Source organism: Chiloscyllium plagiosum, chromosome 3, assembly GCF_004010195.1.
Source record: "Chiloscyllium plagiosum isolate BGI_BamShark_2017 chromosome 3, ASM401019v2, whole genome shotgun sequence".
Lineage (NCBI taxonomy): Eukaryota > Metazoa > Chordata > Chondrichthyes > Orectolobiformes > Hemiscylliidae > Chiloscyllium > Chiloscyllium plagiosum.
In genome coordinates this window covers 26,675,658-26,694,716 of record NC_057712.1, presented here as the reverse complement: position 1 = coordinate 26,694,716, position 19,059 = coordinate 26,675,658, and the positions used below count along the sequence as shown (strand labels likewise).

At 41.0% G+C, this 19,059-nt stretch overlaps 1 protein-coding gene across 2 annotated transcripts in view; it reads right to left on the bottom strand.

Annotated features, from left to right (window-relative positions):
- The window catches only part of fbxo25 (F-box protein 25), a 43,672-nt gene extending 30,231 nt beyond the window's left edge, over positions 1-13,441 (bottom strand). The window contains exons 1-2 of one of the 2 annotated variants that reach the window (XM_043678874.1): positions 13,093-13,441; positions 5,832-5,935 (exon numbers count right to left, since the gene is read on the bottom strand). In XM_043678874.1, coding sequence (XP_043534809.1) covers positions 5,832-5,935; positions 13,093-13,232 — 244 coding nt within the window. In that variant the 5' untranslated portion in view covers positions 13,233-13,441. The remainder of the gene's footprint in view (positions 1-5,831; positions 5,936-13,092) is intronic. The other variant, XM_043678881.1, reaches the window with a different exon arrangement.
- Between the last annotated feature and the right edge of the window lie 5,618 nt (positions 13,442-19,059).

Here is a 19,059-nt window from a genome sequence, read left to right as displayed (position 1 = left end):
CAATGTCCTGTACAGCCGCAACATGACCTCCCAACTCCTGTACTCCATACTCTGAACAATAAAGGAAAGCATATCAAACGCCTTCGTCACTATCCTATCTACCTGCGACTTCACTTTCAAGGAGCTATGAACCTGCACTCCAAGGTCTCTTTGTTCAGCAACACTCCCGAGGACCTTACCATTAAGTCCTACCATAAGTCCTACTAAGATTTGCTTTCCCAAAATGCAGCACCTTGCATTTATCCGAATTAAACTCCATCTGCCACTTCTCAGCCCATTGGCCCATCTGGTCCAGATCCTGCTGTAATCTGAGGTAACCCTCTTCACTTTCCACTACACCTCCAATTTTGGTGTCTTCTGCAAATTTACTAACTGTACCTCTTATGCTCACATTCAAATCATTTATGTAAATGACAAAGAGTAGAGGGCCCTGCACCGATCCTTGTGGCACTCCACTGGTCACAGGCCTCCAGTCTGAAAAACAACCCTCCACCACCACCCTCTGTCTTCTACCTTTGAGCCAATTCCTTCCCACAACAAAAAAATTGTAAATTTCTACACCCATCTAACATGTTTCTTCCATCAATTACAGCAAAGAAAACATACAGCCTGGTCCAAGTATTTCACCTACTAATGAAGTGATGTGAATGATCAAAAATACCAGCTGCTGTAACCAGGTTTCTTTAACTTCCCAGCAGCAAGAAAAGAGTGATTTTCCATGGATATTTTAAACATTTTAAGAGGCTTGTGTGTGGTCAAGATGGGTTACTGTGTTGCATTTAGCCCACCTTTAACACAAGATGGCATCTTGATTAAAAAAAGGTTATATGCCACTGAGAATACCCATGTCAAGGATCTTATCAGACATTAGCAACTCCAAGCAGCCAATTTAAAGATGTGGCACATCCCTGTTTTTCTGGCTGACATTGATAGCAATGACCTCTTCCAAAAGCAGCCAGCTAATACTGTTATGTTTGCAACTGAGTAGTTTAAGTAGCATGAAAGACCCATCTTAACAGTGCTATGTAAATGGGACAATGAATTACTTACAAAAGTTAATTGTTAGATTATTCCAACTAATTTTTGGAACATTTCTGTGTTTTTGGAATTATCTTATATTTGAAATATTATACAAAGTGTCTAAAGGGAGGGGTTTGTTTGGTGCTTTACTACTTTTTTTTTAAAAAAGTAATCTAAAGGTTTACGCTGAAAAAAAAAAACTGCCTTCCTGTCATAGTTGGGTTGGGTGTCTTCCTTTTGAAATTGAGCATAACAGAATAACAAGAAACAACCACTGCAAAACCAGAATGCTACAAAACAGAAGATGTGAGAAGGGGCTCTCTGGAAGAAATCAGAGGATCTTTAGGGTGAAATTCTCTTCGTCAAACTTCAGCAATGACCTACATACAAGACACCTGCTCTTCAATTTTTCTTAAAAAGTAAATGACTGAAATTTAGTGTTGTAGTCACAACAAGTTAATTTTGGAGATGGCAATAATTGAATTGCCCAAGGCGGTCAGTCATTACAGTTCTTAACTGGTGGTGTGTCAGACTCCTTCCAGGTTGGTACTGGATATAAGCAATGCCTTTTATCTCACATTATGCTGATGCACAAGATATATCAAAAGACACTGTTAGAAACAGCTGCAGAAAGTAGAGCAAGAGACAAGTTTTCAAAGGCTTCCTTGTGGTGCAGGATTTTGTGTGCATGCACGTAATACTTGCGTGTGCCTCTTGACTTCAGCCATTTTTCTGAATGCAAAGGGATACCAGACCCCGAACGCATGTGGTTGCAAAATATTTGCACGATGCATCATACAGGTGAATGGAAGTCGTCACCAATCCTTCACTCTATAATATTCCTCTGTTCCAAATGCAATGTATACACCACAGCAAGGCATGAAGAATACTGTGACAAGGTTTACTTATTCATGAAATGACTAGTGCAGAATCCACATACTTTAGATCCACACTTCAGACTTATAAATGAGAACACAATGACTTCAGAAATACTCTATTCCTGGACAACGTGAAGAGCCCAAGACAGTCAGCTGGGTAGCTATCAAGATCTGTGGCATGCATCCTGGCCATTACGAGCAAGCAACCTTTGCAGCCATCTGTCAGGTGAGAGCAGAAACAAGGAAATAGGAAATACATGACACTAGACAGATGGAACAGGAAAAGTTAATCAAATCTAGCCTCCCTTGCTGTCTGGCTTCTATCAAATAACGCCAAAGCAATACCAGTTACCTCAAACACAACTCCATTCAGCAACAGTCCCACACTTCTCACCTTTCTTCTGACCATTGCATCATACTTCGGAAGGAGATGCAAGACAAGTTATTTAGAAATGAATTCAAGAGAATAAACACACAATAAAAAGGTCACCTTTGTACATTGTTAGAACATTAGACGAAGCAAAGGCACAGGGAAGAGGTACTTTAAAAAAAAAGTGTTTTTCCCAGTGGCAGGCAGGAAGTAGCAACGGCACTAGCAAACTTGAATGGAGGGGACACAAATAGAAAACAGTCCTTACAGAAAAAGCAGTAAGAGAAAATATAGTTAGTAACAGTTACAGGAATGAGTGGGATGACAAGACTGTAGCATAAAAATCCTATCCCCAGAAATGGGGATAGAAAGAGTCAAGGAAGTGAAGAGGCTAAGAGTTAGAGCACACGAAATTAGCAGCATAGAGTCATCGAGCTGTACAGCATGGAAACAGACCCTTCAGACCAACTTGCCGATGCTGACCAGATATCCTAAATTAATCTAGCCCCATTTGCTTGCATTTGGCCCATATCCCTCTCAACTCTTCCTAATCATATACCGATCAAGGTGCCTTTTAAATACTTTAACTGTACCAGCATCTACAACTTCCTCTGGCAGCTCATTCCATACACGCAGCACCCTCTGTGTGAAAAGGTTGCCCCTTTGTTCCCTTTTAATTCTTTCCCCTCTCACCTTATACCTATGCCCCTTAGTTTTGGACTCTGCTACACTGGGGAAGAAGATCTTGTCTATTTATACTATCCGAAGGGACTGTTTCCAAGCTGTACATCTCTATGACTCTATGCCCCTCATGATTTTATAAACCTCTATAAAAAGTCACCCCTCAGCCTCCTACATTCTAGGGAAAATAGCCCCAGCCCGTTCAACCTCTCCCTAAAGCTCAAACCCTCCAACCTGACAACATCCTTGTAAATCTTTTCTGAACCCTTTCAAGTTTTACAACATTCTTCCTATAAGAGGGAGATCAGAATTTAATGCAATATTCCAAAAGTGGCCTAACTAAGATCTCCCAACTCCTTTACGAAATACACTGACCAATAAAGGCAAGCATTACAAACGCCTTCTTCACCACCAGTCTAACTACAACTATACTTTCATAGAACTTTAAACCTGCAACCGAAAGTCTTTTTGTTTGGCAACACTCCAAGACCTTAGCATTAAGTGTACAGTCCTGCCCTGATTTGTCTTTCCCAAATGCAGGACTCACTTATCTAAATGAAACTCCATCTGCCACTCTTCATCTCAGTGGCCCATCTGATCAAGATCCCATTGTACTCAGGGATAACCTTCTTGGCTGTCCACTACACCACTTATTTTGGTGTCATCTGCAATCTTACTAACCATACCTCCAAATGTTCACATCCAAATCATTTATATAAATGACAAAAAGCTGTGGACCCAGCTCCAATCCTTGTGACACACCATACATAGTACATTTTCTACTGGGGAAGAGAATAGGTAATACAGCTAATAACAACATTGACACACAAAAAAAAACATGATCCTGTATTTAAAAAAAAAAATAAACAAAGGAATGTTCCACATAATTCATGAAAAGCAACTTTTGGTAATGATTCTACTTACAATGCCTCTTATGTTTCTTGACCCTCTCCTTTTGCTTTGCATCAGCATCCCTTTTAATCTCTCCTATCACATACATTCTTCAATCACTCCTTATTCTCTTATTTCTGCACTGCTTAAAACCTGTTACATCTCCAGTTTTTTCTACTTCTGACAAAGGTTGAAACTTAATAGTCTCCCTTTCTTATACAGAGATAGAGTCATAGGGATGTACAACACAGAAACAGACCCTTTGGTGCAACTTATCCATGCTGTCTAGATATCCCAAACCAATCTAGTCTCACCTACCAGCACCCGGCCTATGTGCCTCCAAACCTTTCCTATTCATGTACTCATCCAGATGCCTTTTAAACGTTGCAATTGTACCAGCCTCCACCACTTCCCCTAGCAGCTCATGCCACACACGAAGCACCTTTTGTGTGAAAATGTTGCCCTTTAGGTCTCCTTTATATCTTTCCTCTCTCACCCTAAACCTATGCCTCTCGTTCTGGACTCCCCCACCCCAGGGAAAAAACCTTGTCTGTTTATCCTATCGATGTCCCTCGTGATTTTATAAACTTCTTTAAGGCCACCCCTCAGCCTCCGACACTCCAGGGAAAACAGCCCCAGCCTATTCAGCCTCTCCCTATAGCTCAACTCCTCCAACCCTGGCAACATCCTTGTAAATCTTTTCTGAACCCTTTCAAGTTTCACAACATCCTCCTCTCAGTCATATCAGAATATTTTCTGCTTTTATGCCTTCATGTAATACTTTACACTCACTAACAGATTCCTGCTGCTGAGTACAGCCATTGAACAGTGTGGCGAGCACTTGCGTGCTCCATGAAATAATTTCACCCAGAAGGCAGCCTGAATTTGCCATGCTTCCAGCATTAAAGTAAACAGATGCCAGTTAACTGTACCATCACAACTGTCCAATTTAACCCCACATTCTACTGCTTGTTATTAGTTTGACCTTTTCCATTATCAAAATTTCTCAAATGCTTCCCTAAAAAGGTCAAAGAAACTTCAAAATTGTTTGGGCATGTGGATGATTATGAACATAGTGGTTTTTGTTATAGATCTAGTAACAACCTAGCAAATATTTAGTGCACATTACCAGGAACGTGTTCTTGTTTTACATGACTTTGTTAAAAGGTTGCTGCTAAATCAGGCTCATTCTTGGAGATGGTTGCTGTCCTCACAGCATTCTGAAAGCAGAAATTTGCACATATTGTTCTTTGAGCTAGAGGGTCCTTTAATGGGAACAAGCATTCTGAGCAATTACACTCCAGAACTTCCTCTTATACAAAACAGATAATGTTTGAGTATCTCAAAATGGAGCAGTTTGAATAACTTGCTAAATTATGTATACTTCAAACAGAAGGGGAGTTGGTGAGCTGAGTTGGCTGGACAGCTGGTTTGCAATGCAGAGTAATGATAACAGTGTGGCTTCAATTCAGGCACCAGCTGAGGTTACCATGAAGAGCTCTCTTTCTCAACCCCTCTTCTTGCCTGAGGCATTGTGACCCTCAGGTTAAACCACCACTAGCTATCTCTCTCCAATGACAAAGTAGCCTTAGGGGGCTGGTGGGACTCTGGCAACTTTACTTTTATATTTAAAAAAGGAAGTTAGGCTTTCTTTTGAAAAACAAATTAGAAAAACAAATCCTGCAGTAAAGAAAGGTCGGCTGTTTTCTAAACACAAAATGGATGAGCATACATTTTAAAAAGGTATTCTGTTCTCTAAAATCAAAATGGATGTGGATACTTTTTTTAAAAAATTAACAGTTTGGCACTGAGTCAATCAGGGTACTTTATTAATTAGAGAGTTTGGAATTAATGAGTAATTTGATTAATGTACCTAATTTACACATAGATAATCATTTGCAAGTTTTGGTATAGCTGAAAAGCTCCAATAATTTGGAGCTCCAAAGCCTACCATGTTCGCTTCAAAATAAGTCGCTTTAAAAAAACCTTACACTGAGTCTTTGTGTTGTTATTGAAGTGATCTTTCTTCCTCTTTTTCACTATCACCTCACAGTCTTCCCCAATAATTCTATTTTCCTGGCTCTCTTCCTGCAATCTATTGAAAAGAAAGAAGTTCAAAACACTTTATGTAAAAAACATGATATAGTAAAGATAAGACTTTTTTTTTACAAAACGTGCTTGTGAATAAATAATTAAGATCTATTGTGTTAATAAGATCTTGTAATGAAACAATACACTCAAAGAGGATTCATAGTTCTTAAAAAAACTATATCTTATGAAAATGGGGACAATAAGTTTTTTAAAAAAAAATTCCTATTTTATTCTATGTGTTGCAGATTGTTCACTGGTGATTTTACAATTTATTATGAATGCATACAGTTCCAAGGATTCTAATAATGTCACACAAATTGAACAATTAATATACATTTATATTTTATGCATAAAATATAGTTGCAAAGATTGCCTCATGGTGAATGCCTCATCTGATTTATTGTGCGAATGATTATCAGCACAAATATTTAGATTTAATATTAATTTATTTTGGGGATTTCCTGCAGACATGCCTTTAGTAAGTAATTGTGGATTGAGGTGGCATGCAATTATAACAATGATGAGAGTGTGGTCCAGACAGATCCCAAACAGTTTTTCTTTCCCCATGATAAATTATTCACAAAAACATGTTCGTATTCAGCAACCTGCAATTCACTCCTCAGTTGAGGCAGAGTCACGTGACCTGAAACGTTAACTCGGATTTCTCTCCACAGATGCTGCAGAGTCTTTCCAACAATTTTGTTTTTTTGTTTATTTACAGCATCCGCGGTTCTTTTGGTTTTTATTTGGTATTCAGCAATGTTTTTGTGTGCTTTACAACCCCAAGCATATTCATAGGTGCCTGAAATGTACTCACTGAGTTCTTCAAAACTGAATAAATCAAATGCAAATACGAAAAATAGTTACAGATTAATAGTACCTGTAGCAATACAGGTATTTCACAGTGGCAGAACAAACAACTATCACACGTTAGAAATACCTAATGGTGGAGCAGAAGGGGATAGAGTGTGTGATTATAGATTCAGAACCTATTGAAGTAACAATAAACAAAGCAATTAGGACACAATACCAAGACAGTTCAGTACAATTCAGAAAATATCATAATTAAATCATAATGTGTCCCAATCAAACTGCATGTTGAACTCTGTTCTATTTTTCCCTCAGTCATAAAAGCAAAACACTCAAGCAGTGCAGAGAAGGACATTGCAGCTAATTCCTGGCATTTAACATTTCTGATCTTAGGACAGACTGGCAAAATTAAGACTTTCCCCACATTGAAAATAGCTAAAGATAGGACCCTAAAAATATTAAAACATAATGATCATGTTTGGAAAAAAGATAGCTGAGTAAGTAAACTAAAAGTAACATTTGGACATTTTATTTAATGTCTGTTAAATAATGAAGGGAGAAACACATGCAATTTATTTCAGATTTGGTGGCATGAATGAGATTCAATTGTACCACTTATAAATGGTACAAATGTCTCAGCAAAATTGCTGTACTTGAAATAAATAGCAATAGTTCAATGACAAATTTAACTCAAAAGTGTATATTTGACATTAAATACAAAAAAAATGAATTCAGGCTACTTGATAATGCAAAGTTCAAACAATTTAAAACAAGGTGATTTGAAATTAAGTCTTAAGCAAATATTCAGATTTTTATACTTAAAAATTCAAACCTTCTAATTTGAATTTAAGTAAGACAAGGTGGAATGAAATTACACAAATCAATATATGTGGCAGACTGATCCAAAGAATTTTCTCCTTACCATTCTATGGTGAAGCATATCACTAATCAGAGATACTCTGATACTCTTATTAATGAAAGAACCAGAATCTGATCTTGATAAATTTGTAGATTTAGACGATAAGAAAATACCAAGGCTTGATATCTGGACCCTAATCAAGTGATTATGTACAGGAAGAAGACATCCAGTCCTGTTATGCATGTCAGCTCTGAAATCAGTGTCCAGAGCTGGTTATGCTTCCATGGCCATGAAAGTTTCTCCAGCCATTTTCTCTTGAAAGGGATTATCAACTGTTTCCATCATCCTTCTTAGGCAGTGTATTCGATATCATAATTGGCATTAAAATTCTTTATCATGCTTCTGGTTCATCAATTACCTTAAATTGGTGCCCTCTGGAACTCTTTGCTACATGTAACAGTTTCCCCTTATTGACTATCAAAATACCTTCTTCCACCTCCCCCCCCCATACCTCTATTAAAATAAAATCTCCTGTATTCCACTGACAGCAATCTCAATTTATCTAGCTTTCCTACAATGAATTCCTCATTGCTGTTCAAGGCCTTCACTTCTTACTTGCAAGCAACCTTGAAGCAGAGTTTTGGGCAATATATTGAGACTGTCTGTCTCCAGCTACTTCACCAGTAAGAATAAAAAATCCTTAAGTCATAATAGTTTTTCATTCTGCAAATATGCACTCAAGCCAGCAATGGTACCTCTGCTTTAAGAGAGTCAGCATACTTGGAAGAAGTGCCTTTGAGAGGACTGCCACATGTGTGATCTACCCTGCTTGCGATAAAAAAAATTCATCCAGCAAGGTGAAAATTGGGCTTATGTTTCATGTCCAGACAGCAAGAGAGAGCAGAGGCCTCAAAACCTCGCATTTTTGTCCTAAGTATTAGCTTGATGTTATTCCATGCACATTTTGTGAAGATTCTGAAGGTGGTATTTACTTTCCCTATGCATACAACTAGCTCTGCATTCAGAGATAGATTATTTGTCATCATGGACACTAGGAGGCAAAATTTGCTATTCACCTAAAATAGGGTGTTATTTGGTACAATGACATATTCTGTTTTGCTTACTGCCAACAGAAGGGGGGGGGGGTTCATCTGATGAAAAGCAGTTACTAGAATCATAGAATCCCTACAATGCGGAAGCAGGCTATTCAGCCCATCATGTCTGCACTGACCCACCAAACAGCATCCCACCAAGACCCACCCCCACTAACCTTAATTGCTTTAACGCTGCATTTCACATGAGAAATCCACCTAACCTGCACATTTCCGGACTGCGGGAGGAAACCCATGCAGACACGGAGAGAATGTGCAAATTCCACACTGACAGTCGCCTGAGGGTGGAATCAAACCAGTGTCCCTCATGCTGTGAGGCAGCAGTGCTAACCACTGAGCCACCATGCCACGCCATTGATAGAAAGATTCCCTTTATCCAACTAAACGCTTCCAAAATTAACTTGCTCAAGGTAGGATTCAAACCTTGGGCATGTGTTAGTTAACAAGCAGTTTAATACTTTAAGGTTCTATACACCAGAGAAAGTATGGGCATACATTAACTAAATTGCCAAAGTACCACAAAAGCTCTTTTTATAACGATCTTAGTTAGCTTCAATTTATACCTGGTTAACAAATTTAAAACTGAAAAGGGAAAATAAAATCCTATTTCTTTTGCACAAACAGACCACATATGTAATGCAGCATTGCTAGTCTTGTTCAGAGTATAATGGAGTTTTATTTGTGACAGATAACAGAGCTAACCAAAAGCAAGTGCAATTTGAGTCTATTTATTTTCAGAGAATCTGCAGTCAAAATATCCATGATTCAACTTCCATCTAAGCAGTGAGGGGGATAGTCATCAGACATTAGTTCTACTAGCAGCCTCCCCAAAATGCCTTCATTAGGGAATGGAATTGCAAGACCCAGTCAAAATTCACCAAAATTTTCCAGTCTTCCTGGAACAACACATCAACAATAAAATTTGAAAATTCATCGACTGCAAAATTGTATTTGAAGTAATGTAGGCTGAAGAAGTTTAGGTGGTTTAACTTTAATGGTTCAGTGATAATTCAAAGAAGAACTTATGTTCATCAGAACACAGCTATAAATATTGAAAGAAAACTGTACTAAATGAACATTACCCAAGAAATCAAACTTGTATCCTTTTCACAAAGGCAAGCATCACTTACTGATAGGTCAGATGCAGTGTTCCACTGGAACTCTTACCATACTGATCTAACAATAACAAGTGACTACTGATGAACAACTGCAAAAAGAAGTTTCTTTCTGTCTTTTGTGTATATTCTCCTTGGATAGTATATCATCCATGTGAAATTCCTCCAAGTCCTAAAAAGAAAAGCCCAACTTTCCTTTTGAAAAAGTAGAAGCACCAACATCAAAGTTACACTGCAATCATTTAACTTTTGAAACTTTTGAAAAATATTGAAACAGTATACACAAGATGGTTTTAAAAATTTCGGTGTGGCTTACAAATTTGTAAATTCAAACTTTTGGCATATGCACTTCTAAAATAAATCCGTGTCTAACCCAGTTTAAAGGATGTCCAAGGATAGTAGTTCAATTTTTAGGAAAAGCTTGTTTTAAACATGCATGAGAGTACATTTTTCAGTTCCATGTAAAAAAAAATGTTTGTGGGATGTATTGGTAGAGGAAGAAATGAATGTTTGAATGGTGCTGGATTGTGTGGCAATCAAGTGAAATTCTCTTTCTGGCACTGTATGAAACTTCTCAAGCGGTAACTGAGCTAGAAGGTTATTTCTGATCAATGATGACCAACAGTGATGTGGTTTATGTAGAGACCCTTGCTGGAAACAGTTATTCCCTGGCATTTGTTCATTTCTTTGAATTATATACATATATAAATCCAGAATGAGAGAAGTGACGCTAAGAGGGCAAAAGAGTAATTGGTAATACCACTGCATTCAATCACGCTTTGAACAGAAATAGATATTTCTTTTAAATCATAGCAAATTATATTCAATTCCTTTTTAATTACTTAAGTGTACTGTAAACAGAACAATTATATAAAACACATCACATGATGAAAATAGCACCTGTGACATTGCAAGTTATCAGGCCCTTGTTTCTCCCACTGTGCATGCAAGACAAACCAACCTTGCAGATAACAATGTGGATGGTAATTATACAATTTCAAACTAATAAACTGCCAAGTGTAAATTTCTAAAACACCCATTCTACATTTTATCATGATAAACAAATGAACCTTCTGAAACTACTGTGACATCTCAAAAACATCAGCTCAGCATCTCTATCAAATATGAAATATTCTTCTCTATGCTCAAATCTGCAGGTAAACAATACAATGAAATTTATTATTGACCACAAAATCTCCCATGGTTAACTATCCAAGCTTCTAATATTTGTCTGCATCAGTTGTGTTCCAATTTGTTTGAAAACAATTGCCATTTGCTTCAAAATAATAACTGGTTTTTGACATGTGACTATAACACAAAAGCAGGTCACAAAACAACTGACTCACAATAGATGAAAATGCAGAATTTAAAATAGCTAAATTCTCTTCTGAATTCAACACATATCCAATGTTGCTCATCAGTACATCAAAGAACACTGATCCTTTACTAAGGCAACTACAGTATGTACCCAGAACACCCAATATCCTTTACTTTGTCTATTGTAGGCCCGTGAATGGTGAATTTTACCAGACTTTAGAGAAAGCCAACCAGAAGATCCTCAGCCAACTTATGCCCAGCACACCAACACCCACACCCACCACCATTAATAACACATGCTCCTACAGAATCAGTGGTGGTGAGAAATTCAGCTCAAACATTAGGAACATCTCTTTTACAGTCAAAAAGGAACTGCAAGCTTGAGACTGCATATACATGTACTTGATGCATCAATTCCACTGCAAGAGTACATGAGATATTCAGGAAGTGGCTCAGTAATCTTCAGTGTCACTGGACCGCATAATATCTCCCATCGCAAACATCACTGGTGCCAGAATGGATTTCCATAAAAGTTCTCTTTGCTGCCTCCACTATCCACAAGAATCAGTCACTGAATTTATCAACAGTCACTGTCCCTTGTTACATCATGTACAATTAACAAGACAGACCACCAGTTGGCTGCTGTGATAACATATTGGAGTGCAGTGGGTCTAGGAGTCTACACAGGGTCTAGATCCCGTGAAGTGGGCAGCACGGTGGCACAGTGGTTAGCACTGCTGCCTCACAGCGCTGGAGACCAGGGTTCAATTCCCGCCTCAGGCGACTGACTGTGTGGAGTTTGCACGTTCTCCCCGTGTCTGCGTGGGTTTCCTCCAGGTGCTCCGGTTTCCTCCCACAGTCCAAAGATGTGCAGGTCAGGTGAATTGGCCATGCTAAATTGCCCATAGTGTTAGGTAAGGGGTAAATGTAGGGGTATGGGGGGTTGCGCTTCGGCGGGTCGGTGTGGACTTGTTGGGCCGAAGGGCCTGTTTCCACACTGTAATGTAATGTAATGTAATGTAATGTAATCTAATCTAATCTAATAGTCTCACAACATTAGGTCAAAGGCAAAGATATCTTCTGCTGATTATTACACCAACCCACCAATGAATCCTGAATTATGCACCACTTGGCAGAAGCACTGCAAAAGAAAACTCCACGACGTCAACATCTATAACTGAAAATGACTCAGTAGCACCTCCAACAAAAGTGCTGACCAAACCCTGAAAGAGGTAGATGCCTGACCAGGTATGAGAGGGCCAAAAAGAAAATCTGACTTCACATCAACCTCAACAATCCAACCTGCTGCAGAGACCTGTATCTGCAAGACATCTGCTGGCTTGTTGACCACTAGACAACCCTTGTAAGGACCAAGCCCCAAGTTCTCCATTAATAAAGAGGCTGCTCATCATCTTGCCCACCGCCATGTCAAACCTGTAGAAGGTGCAGACAGCTCTTGCAAGGATGCAGTTTCGTATCAAAAGTGTGACACAAAGGTTTTTTGCTGTTTCTCTTAAATGTTACAAAACAAGCAGAACCTCTGAAGTTGGTGCAGTGTCTTTGTTGGGATCTGGGAGTAATTACAATGAGGGGCTGGTTATCCAGATCCGCTCCTGCGATCTCCCCCCTCTCCTGCCCCCCCAACATCCAACCTGATAGCCACAGGAAGCTGGAAACAACACTAGGTTGAGGATTACAGGAATGGACCTGAACACAGCAGTGAGCCATAATACCAAACAAAATGAAAATCAAACCAAACAACAGGGAGAAATAAAACAGAAGAGGAATCCACCCGCAAAACAAAATAAAAATGACAAACAAAAAACGTGGAAGCATTTGTTTACTAAAGTGCAACTTTTAGTTAACGTTCCTGATATTGCGGGGTAAAGAACACTTGTCGCCAGTGTTTATGGAAGGAGGGTCAATCCCCCGTTTGCTGACCACTCACTGTCCGAGTTCCGGTTGGCGCCTGTGGCTGCTGCTCTCCTCTTCCTCCTCCCGTCGGTAAAACTCGAAGCGTTTCCAGCCGTCGTCAGATTTCACCCAATACCCTCCCGGGGATCGCCAGTCCTGCCCTAAGAACGGCATCTTTCCTCCCGCTGGAAGCAGTGGCTCCTGCTGCCTCCCGTCCCACTTGCCCAACCTCCACCAATTCAGAAGGAACTGGGCATCGACTGACGCTCGCGCCGCGGCCGTTAGTCGGCGGTTGCGATCAGAACGCACGGACAATCACAACTCGCGACACCTGTGTTTACAAACAGCGAACAGGCCCCGCCCCTTCCTGGGCCTTTATTGACGGAAACGCAACGGCCATCCGACCCGAGCCGGAAGTCTCCGCTTCTCCCGCCCCTATACCTTATCATAGCCAATCAGCGATCCGTTTCGTCCTTCCGCCCCACCCCTTCCCCGAAAGCTTCACATTGTCGGTCCTCACTGGTGGAGGTAACAGTGAATCATCGAGGAGGCGATTTGGACGAATACTGAAGGACGCCTATGAGGCAGTGTCCAATGTCTTACATTCTCTTTCTCCTTACACTGTTTTTCTCTCCCTCCACAGGTGCTGATCGACATGCTAAGCACCTGCCAAAACGTCGATTGTCCTGCTCCTCGGATGCTGCCTGACCTGCTGTGCATATCCAGCACCACACTCTCCACTCTGATCTCCAGCATCAGCAGTCCTCACTTTCGCCTTTGCTAAGTTTACCAGTCTTCTCTGCCTTTGTTTCAACCATCCGTTCTTCTTGAATCTGTGGCAGTCACAGAGCGCAGTGTATGGGAGAGATGCTGCTAGAATTGTGGAGGGTGGGGGGCTGTAAATATATCACTTCCTTGTGCATATCCATCTGCACATGCAAAGTCACCCAATCTGCACTGTGTAACCAACCAAACTTTATGGGTAAACGCTGGCCAACAATACCCACTACAAACCAAATGATTCCCACAGTTACCTTGACTATATATCCTCACACCCACTTCCTGTACAGACTCTGTTTCATTCTCCCAGTTCCTCCATCTCCATCACATCTCTCCTGATGATGCCAGCTTCGAAAAGGAGACCTCCGAAATGTCCACCTTCTTGCTCAACTGAGGATTCCCCATCATAGTTGACAGCGCCCTCGGCTGGATCCGACCCATCACTCATATTTCAGCCCTCACCCCCCCCCCCCCCACAACAGCGATTAGGGCTCCTCTTGTCCTCATCTACCAACCTACCAGCAAACACATCTAGAGGATCATTAGCTGCCATTGCTGCCACCTCCAGCAGGATGTCAGCATCACTCTCCTCTCTCCTCTCCTGTCAGTCTTATGCAAGGACCGTTCCCTCTGGGGCATCCTGGTCCAATTCTCACTCACTCCTAACACACCCCACTGCCCCATGGCATCTTCTGCAACTGCAGAAAGTGTAACACCTTCCTGTTTATTACCTTCCTCCTCAGTATCGAAAGACCTAAACACACTTTCCAGGTGAAGCAGCATTTCACCTACACCTCACTCAATCTAGTCGATGTCATTCACGCCTGTACATTGGTGAAATGAAGCGAAGACTGGGTGACCGTTTTGCAGAAGACCTATGTTCTCTCTGCAAAAAAAGACCCTAAGCTTCCAGTTGCCTGCCACTTGAACACATCACCATGTCCCCTGGCCAATACTTCTGTCTCAGGCTTACTGCAGTCGTTCAAGCACAGCTCAGCACAAGCTGGAGGAACTGCACCTAAGTTTCATCTTGGGAACAATAGCCTGCTGAATTCAATATTGAGTTCAACAATTTTAGGGCTTGATGCACGTTCTCCCATATCCTTACCCCAACACCCACACTCCAGAGCTTGAATTACACATGGTCTGCTATTACACACAACCTGTTGTTAGCCACTAATTGTTCCCATTAGTACTTATTCTCCAGGCTGATGATTATCCATTCCTTGTCTGTCCAACTGTTCTCTCTGGGCTCTATTTGCACCTATCACTTATCTCTTATCCCTTCTCCCTAACCTGTCTTCTGCATAAAAAAAAGTTTTCTTGCTACCATCAGATCTGAGGAAGGGTCACTAGATCTGAAACATCTGATTTCTTTCCACAGATGCTGCCAAACCTGCTGAGCTTTTCAATAATTTCTGTTGTTTTTTCTGATTTCCGTTATTTTGGTTTTTATTATATGAACTATGTTGAATTGAACCATGATGCGGTGAGAGAGCTTGCTGAGCCTCACAGAGAGAAACTCTCCATGAAACACAACAAAACTGACATAGCCAGAAAACAAAATATTCAGACCTTGGTTTATTAGTTGTGTTAGGCCGAAGCATCACTCTTTTGAATAAAGGTGCTCTACCTCTCATTTTCAACCCATTGTTACCTCTACTTGTCTGTTATTGATTTTAGTTATTTATTGTCATTTGTATTTTATTAAAACATTCAGTGAAAAGTATTGTATAATATCATCACTCTGCGGCGTCTCCTTAAGATACAGAAAAATAAACCAAAACATAGAATATAAAGGCAGAAAAGAAAAAGAAAACAAAAGAAAAAGAATCACAAATTATAGAATTATAAAATCATAGAAAGTTTGCAGCACAGAAGAAGGCCATTTAGCCTATTCTATTAGATTAGATTAGATTAGATTTTCCTACAGTGTGGAAACAGGCCCTTCGACATAACCAGTCCACACCGACCCTCCGAAGAGTAACCCACCCAGACCTATTTCCCTCTGGCTAATGCACCTCATACTCTGGGCAATTTAACATGGCCAATTCACCTGAGCTGCATATCTTTGGATTGTGGGAGGAATAGTCCTGACTACCTGCAAAACTAATGCACCCAGTGCCAGTTGGCACCTTTTTCCTGTGTTGTTGCAACTTTTTCCTCTTCCATTGTCTATTGCCATCTTCATAATTGTTAGCACCCGAGAAATTTTCTTCTTTTGTCAATCGGCAAACAATAGTGTCAGCTCATTATTTAGGGGGGGTAAAAACAATGACTGCAGATGCTGGAAACCAAATTCATGATGAGGTGCTTTTGCCCGAAACGTCGATTTCGCTGCTCCTTGGATGCTGCCTGAACTGCAGTGCTCTTCCAGCACCACTAATCCAGAATCAACTCATTATTTATTTGTTTTGAGCTGTTTGTGCTTGTGAGAGATTTGCATATCATGTTTATTAAAGAAATGGATTTTACTTTGGTTATATTTAGAGTCATAAAGATATACAGCACAGAAACCCTTTGATCCAATTTGTCCATGCCACCCAGAAATCCTAACCTAATCTAGGCCCATTTGCCAGCACTTAGAGTCATAGAGATGTACAGCATGGAAACAGACCCTTCGGTCCAACCTGTCCACGCCGACCAGATATCCCAATCCAATCTAGTCCCACCTGCCAGCACCTGGCCCATATCCCTCCAAACCCTTCCTATTCATATACTCATCCAAATGCCTCTTCAATGTTGCAATTGTACCAGCCTCCACCACTTCCTCTGGCAACTCATTCGATACACACACCACCCTCTGCATGAAAAAGTTGCCTCTTAGATCCCTTTAATATCTTTCACCTCTAACTCTGAACCTATGCCCTCTAGTTCTGGACTCCCCCACTTCAGGGAAAACACCTTGTCTGTTTATCCTATCCATGCTCCTCATGATTTTATAAACCTCTATAAGGTCACCCCTCAGTCTCGGAAGTCCAGGGAAAACAGCCCCAGCCTATTCAGCCTCTCGCTATAGCTCAAATCCTCCAATCCTGGTAGCATCCTTGTAAATCTTTTCTGAACCCATTCAAGCTTCACAATATCCTTCAGATAGGAGGGAGACAATAATTGCACGCAATATTCCAAAAGCGGTCTAACCAATGTCATGTACAGATGCAACATGACCTCCCAAATTCCGTACTCAATGCTCTGACCAATAAAGGAAAGCATACCAAACGCCTTCTTCACTATCCTATCTACCTGCGACTCTACTTTCAAGGAACTATGAACCTGCACTCCAAGGTCTCTTTGTTCAGCAACACTCCCTAGGACCTTACCATTAAGTGTATAAGTCCTGCTCTGATTAGCTTTTCCAAACTGGAGCACCTCACATTTATCTAAATTAAACTCCATATGCCACTCCTCAGCCATCTGATAAAGATCCTGTTGTAATATGGGGTAACTTTCACTGTCTACTATATCTCTAATTTGATGTCATCTACAAACTTACTAACTATACTTCCTACCTTCACATCCAACTCATCTATATTAATGATGAAAAGCAATGGACCCAGCACTGATCCTTGTGGTATACCACTGGTCACAGGCCTCCAGTCTGAAAAGCAACATGCCACCACCACCATCTGTCTTCTGCCTTCAAGCCAGTTCTGTATTCAAATGGATAGTTCTCCCTGTATTCTATGAGAACTAACCTTGCTAACCAGTCTCCCATGAGGAACTTTTTGGACCCCCTCCCGAAGTCCATATAGATCATACCTACTGCTCTGCCCTTAACAATCTTCTTTGTTACTTCTTCAAAAACTCAATCAAGTTTGTGAGATGTGATTTCCCAAACACAAAGCCATGTTGGCTATTTCTAATCAGTGCTGAAAATGTGTTGCTGGAAAAGCGCAGCAGGTCAGGCAGCATCCAAGGAACAGAAGAATCGACATTTTGGGCATGAACCCTTCTTCAGGAATGAGGAGAGTGTGCCAAGCAGGCTAAGATAAAAGGTAGGGAGGAGGGACTTGGGGGAGGGGCGTTGGAAATGCGATAGGTGGAAGGAGGTTAAGGTGAGGGTGATAGGTCGGAATGGGGGTGGGGGCGGAGAGGTCAGGAAGAAGATTGCAGGTTAGGAAGATCCCTGGCACCTTCCCCTGCAACCGCAAGAAAAAATTAACCGCCTCAACCTCTCCACCCCTCTCACCCACTCCAACCTCTCACCCTCGGAACATGCAGCCCTCCACTCCCTCCCTTCCAACCCAACCTCACTATCAAACCAGCAGACAAGGGAGGCGCGGTAGTAGTTTGGCGCACCTTTACACCGCTGAGGCTAAACGCCAGCTCGCGGACACCTCCTCCTACTGCCCCCATGACCATGACCCCACCTCCCATCACCAAACCATCATCTCCTGAAAGATGCAGTGAGTTGTTCCTGACCTCATAACAAGTCTTGCTGCACTTCCAGTATGACTGTCACATTTCTCACCATTACCCATGTCATTCAGGCCCCTGTAAGATTCCACTCTTTGACCCTGGAGAATATCAACTTGAACTTTGGAGAAGGAGATGTGAATGAAATCTATGCCTTTATCCAAGATTAGAATTAATACTATCCTGGATTGTTATGTCATGTCCACTTATTAATCCATGATGTATTATTATATTATGTTTAATGTTTTGTGTTGCAAGCTTTGTTTGAGAGTATCCTTCACAACCACTTGAATATTTCTGAGATGAACATCAGTCAGCGCTGCATGTTTCTGAATAAGAGAATACTTCGTAGATTCCCACCTCACTTGTGTCAATGTTCACAACATCAAATAAAGCTCCATGCACATACAAACAGACACATGTATTCAAATAGTGAGTTTAGGTGGCATTCATTAATTCATATTACTCAGGTGAGGAGAAGCAAATGATGATACTAGGAGAGCAGCAGAAACTCACTGGCTGGATAACCAAGTGAATAGCATCCGGTGTTTTGTGGAATGTAGCAACACGTCATCCTGATCATAGAGTCATAGAGATGTACAGCATGGAAACAGACCCTTCGGTCCAACCCATCCATGCCGACCAGATATCCCAACCCAATCTAGTCCCACCTGCCAGCACCCGGCCCATATTCCTCCAAACCCTTCCTATTCATATACCCATCCAAATGCCTCTTAAATGTTGCAATTGTACCAGCCTTCATCACATCCTCTGGCAGCTCATTCCATACACGTACCACCCTCTG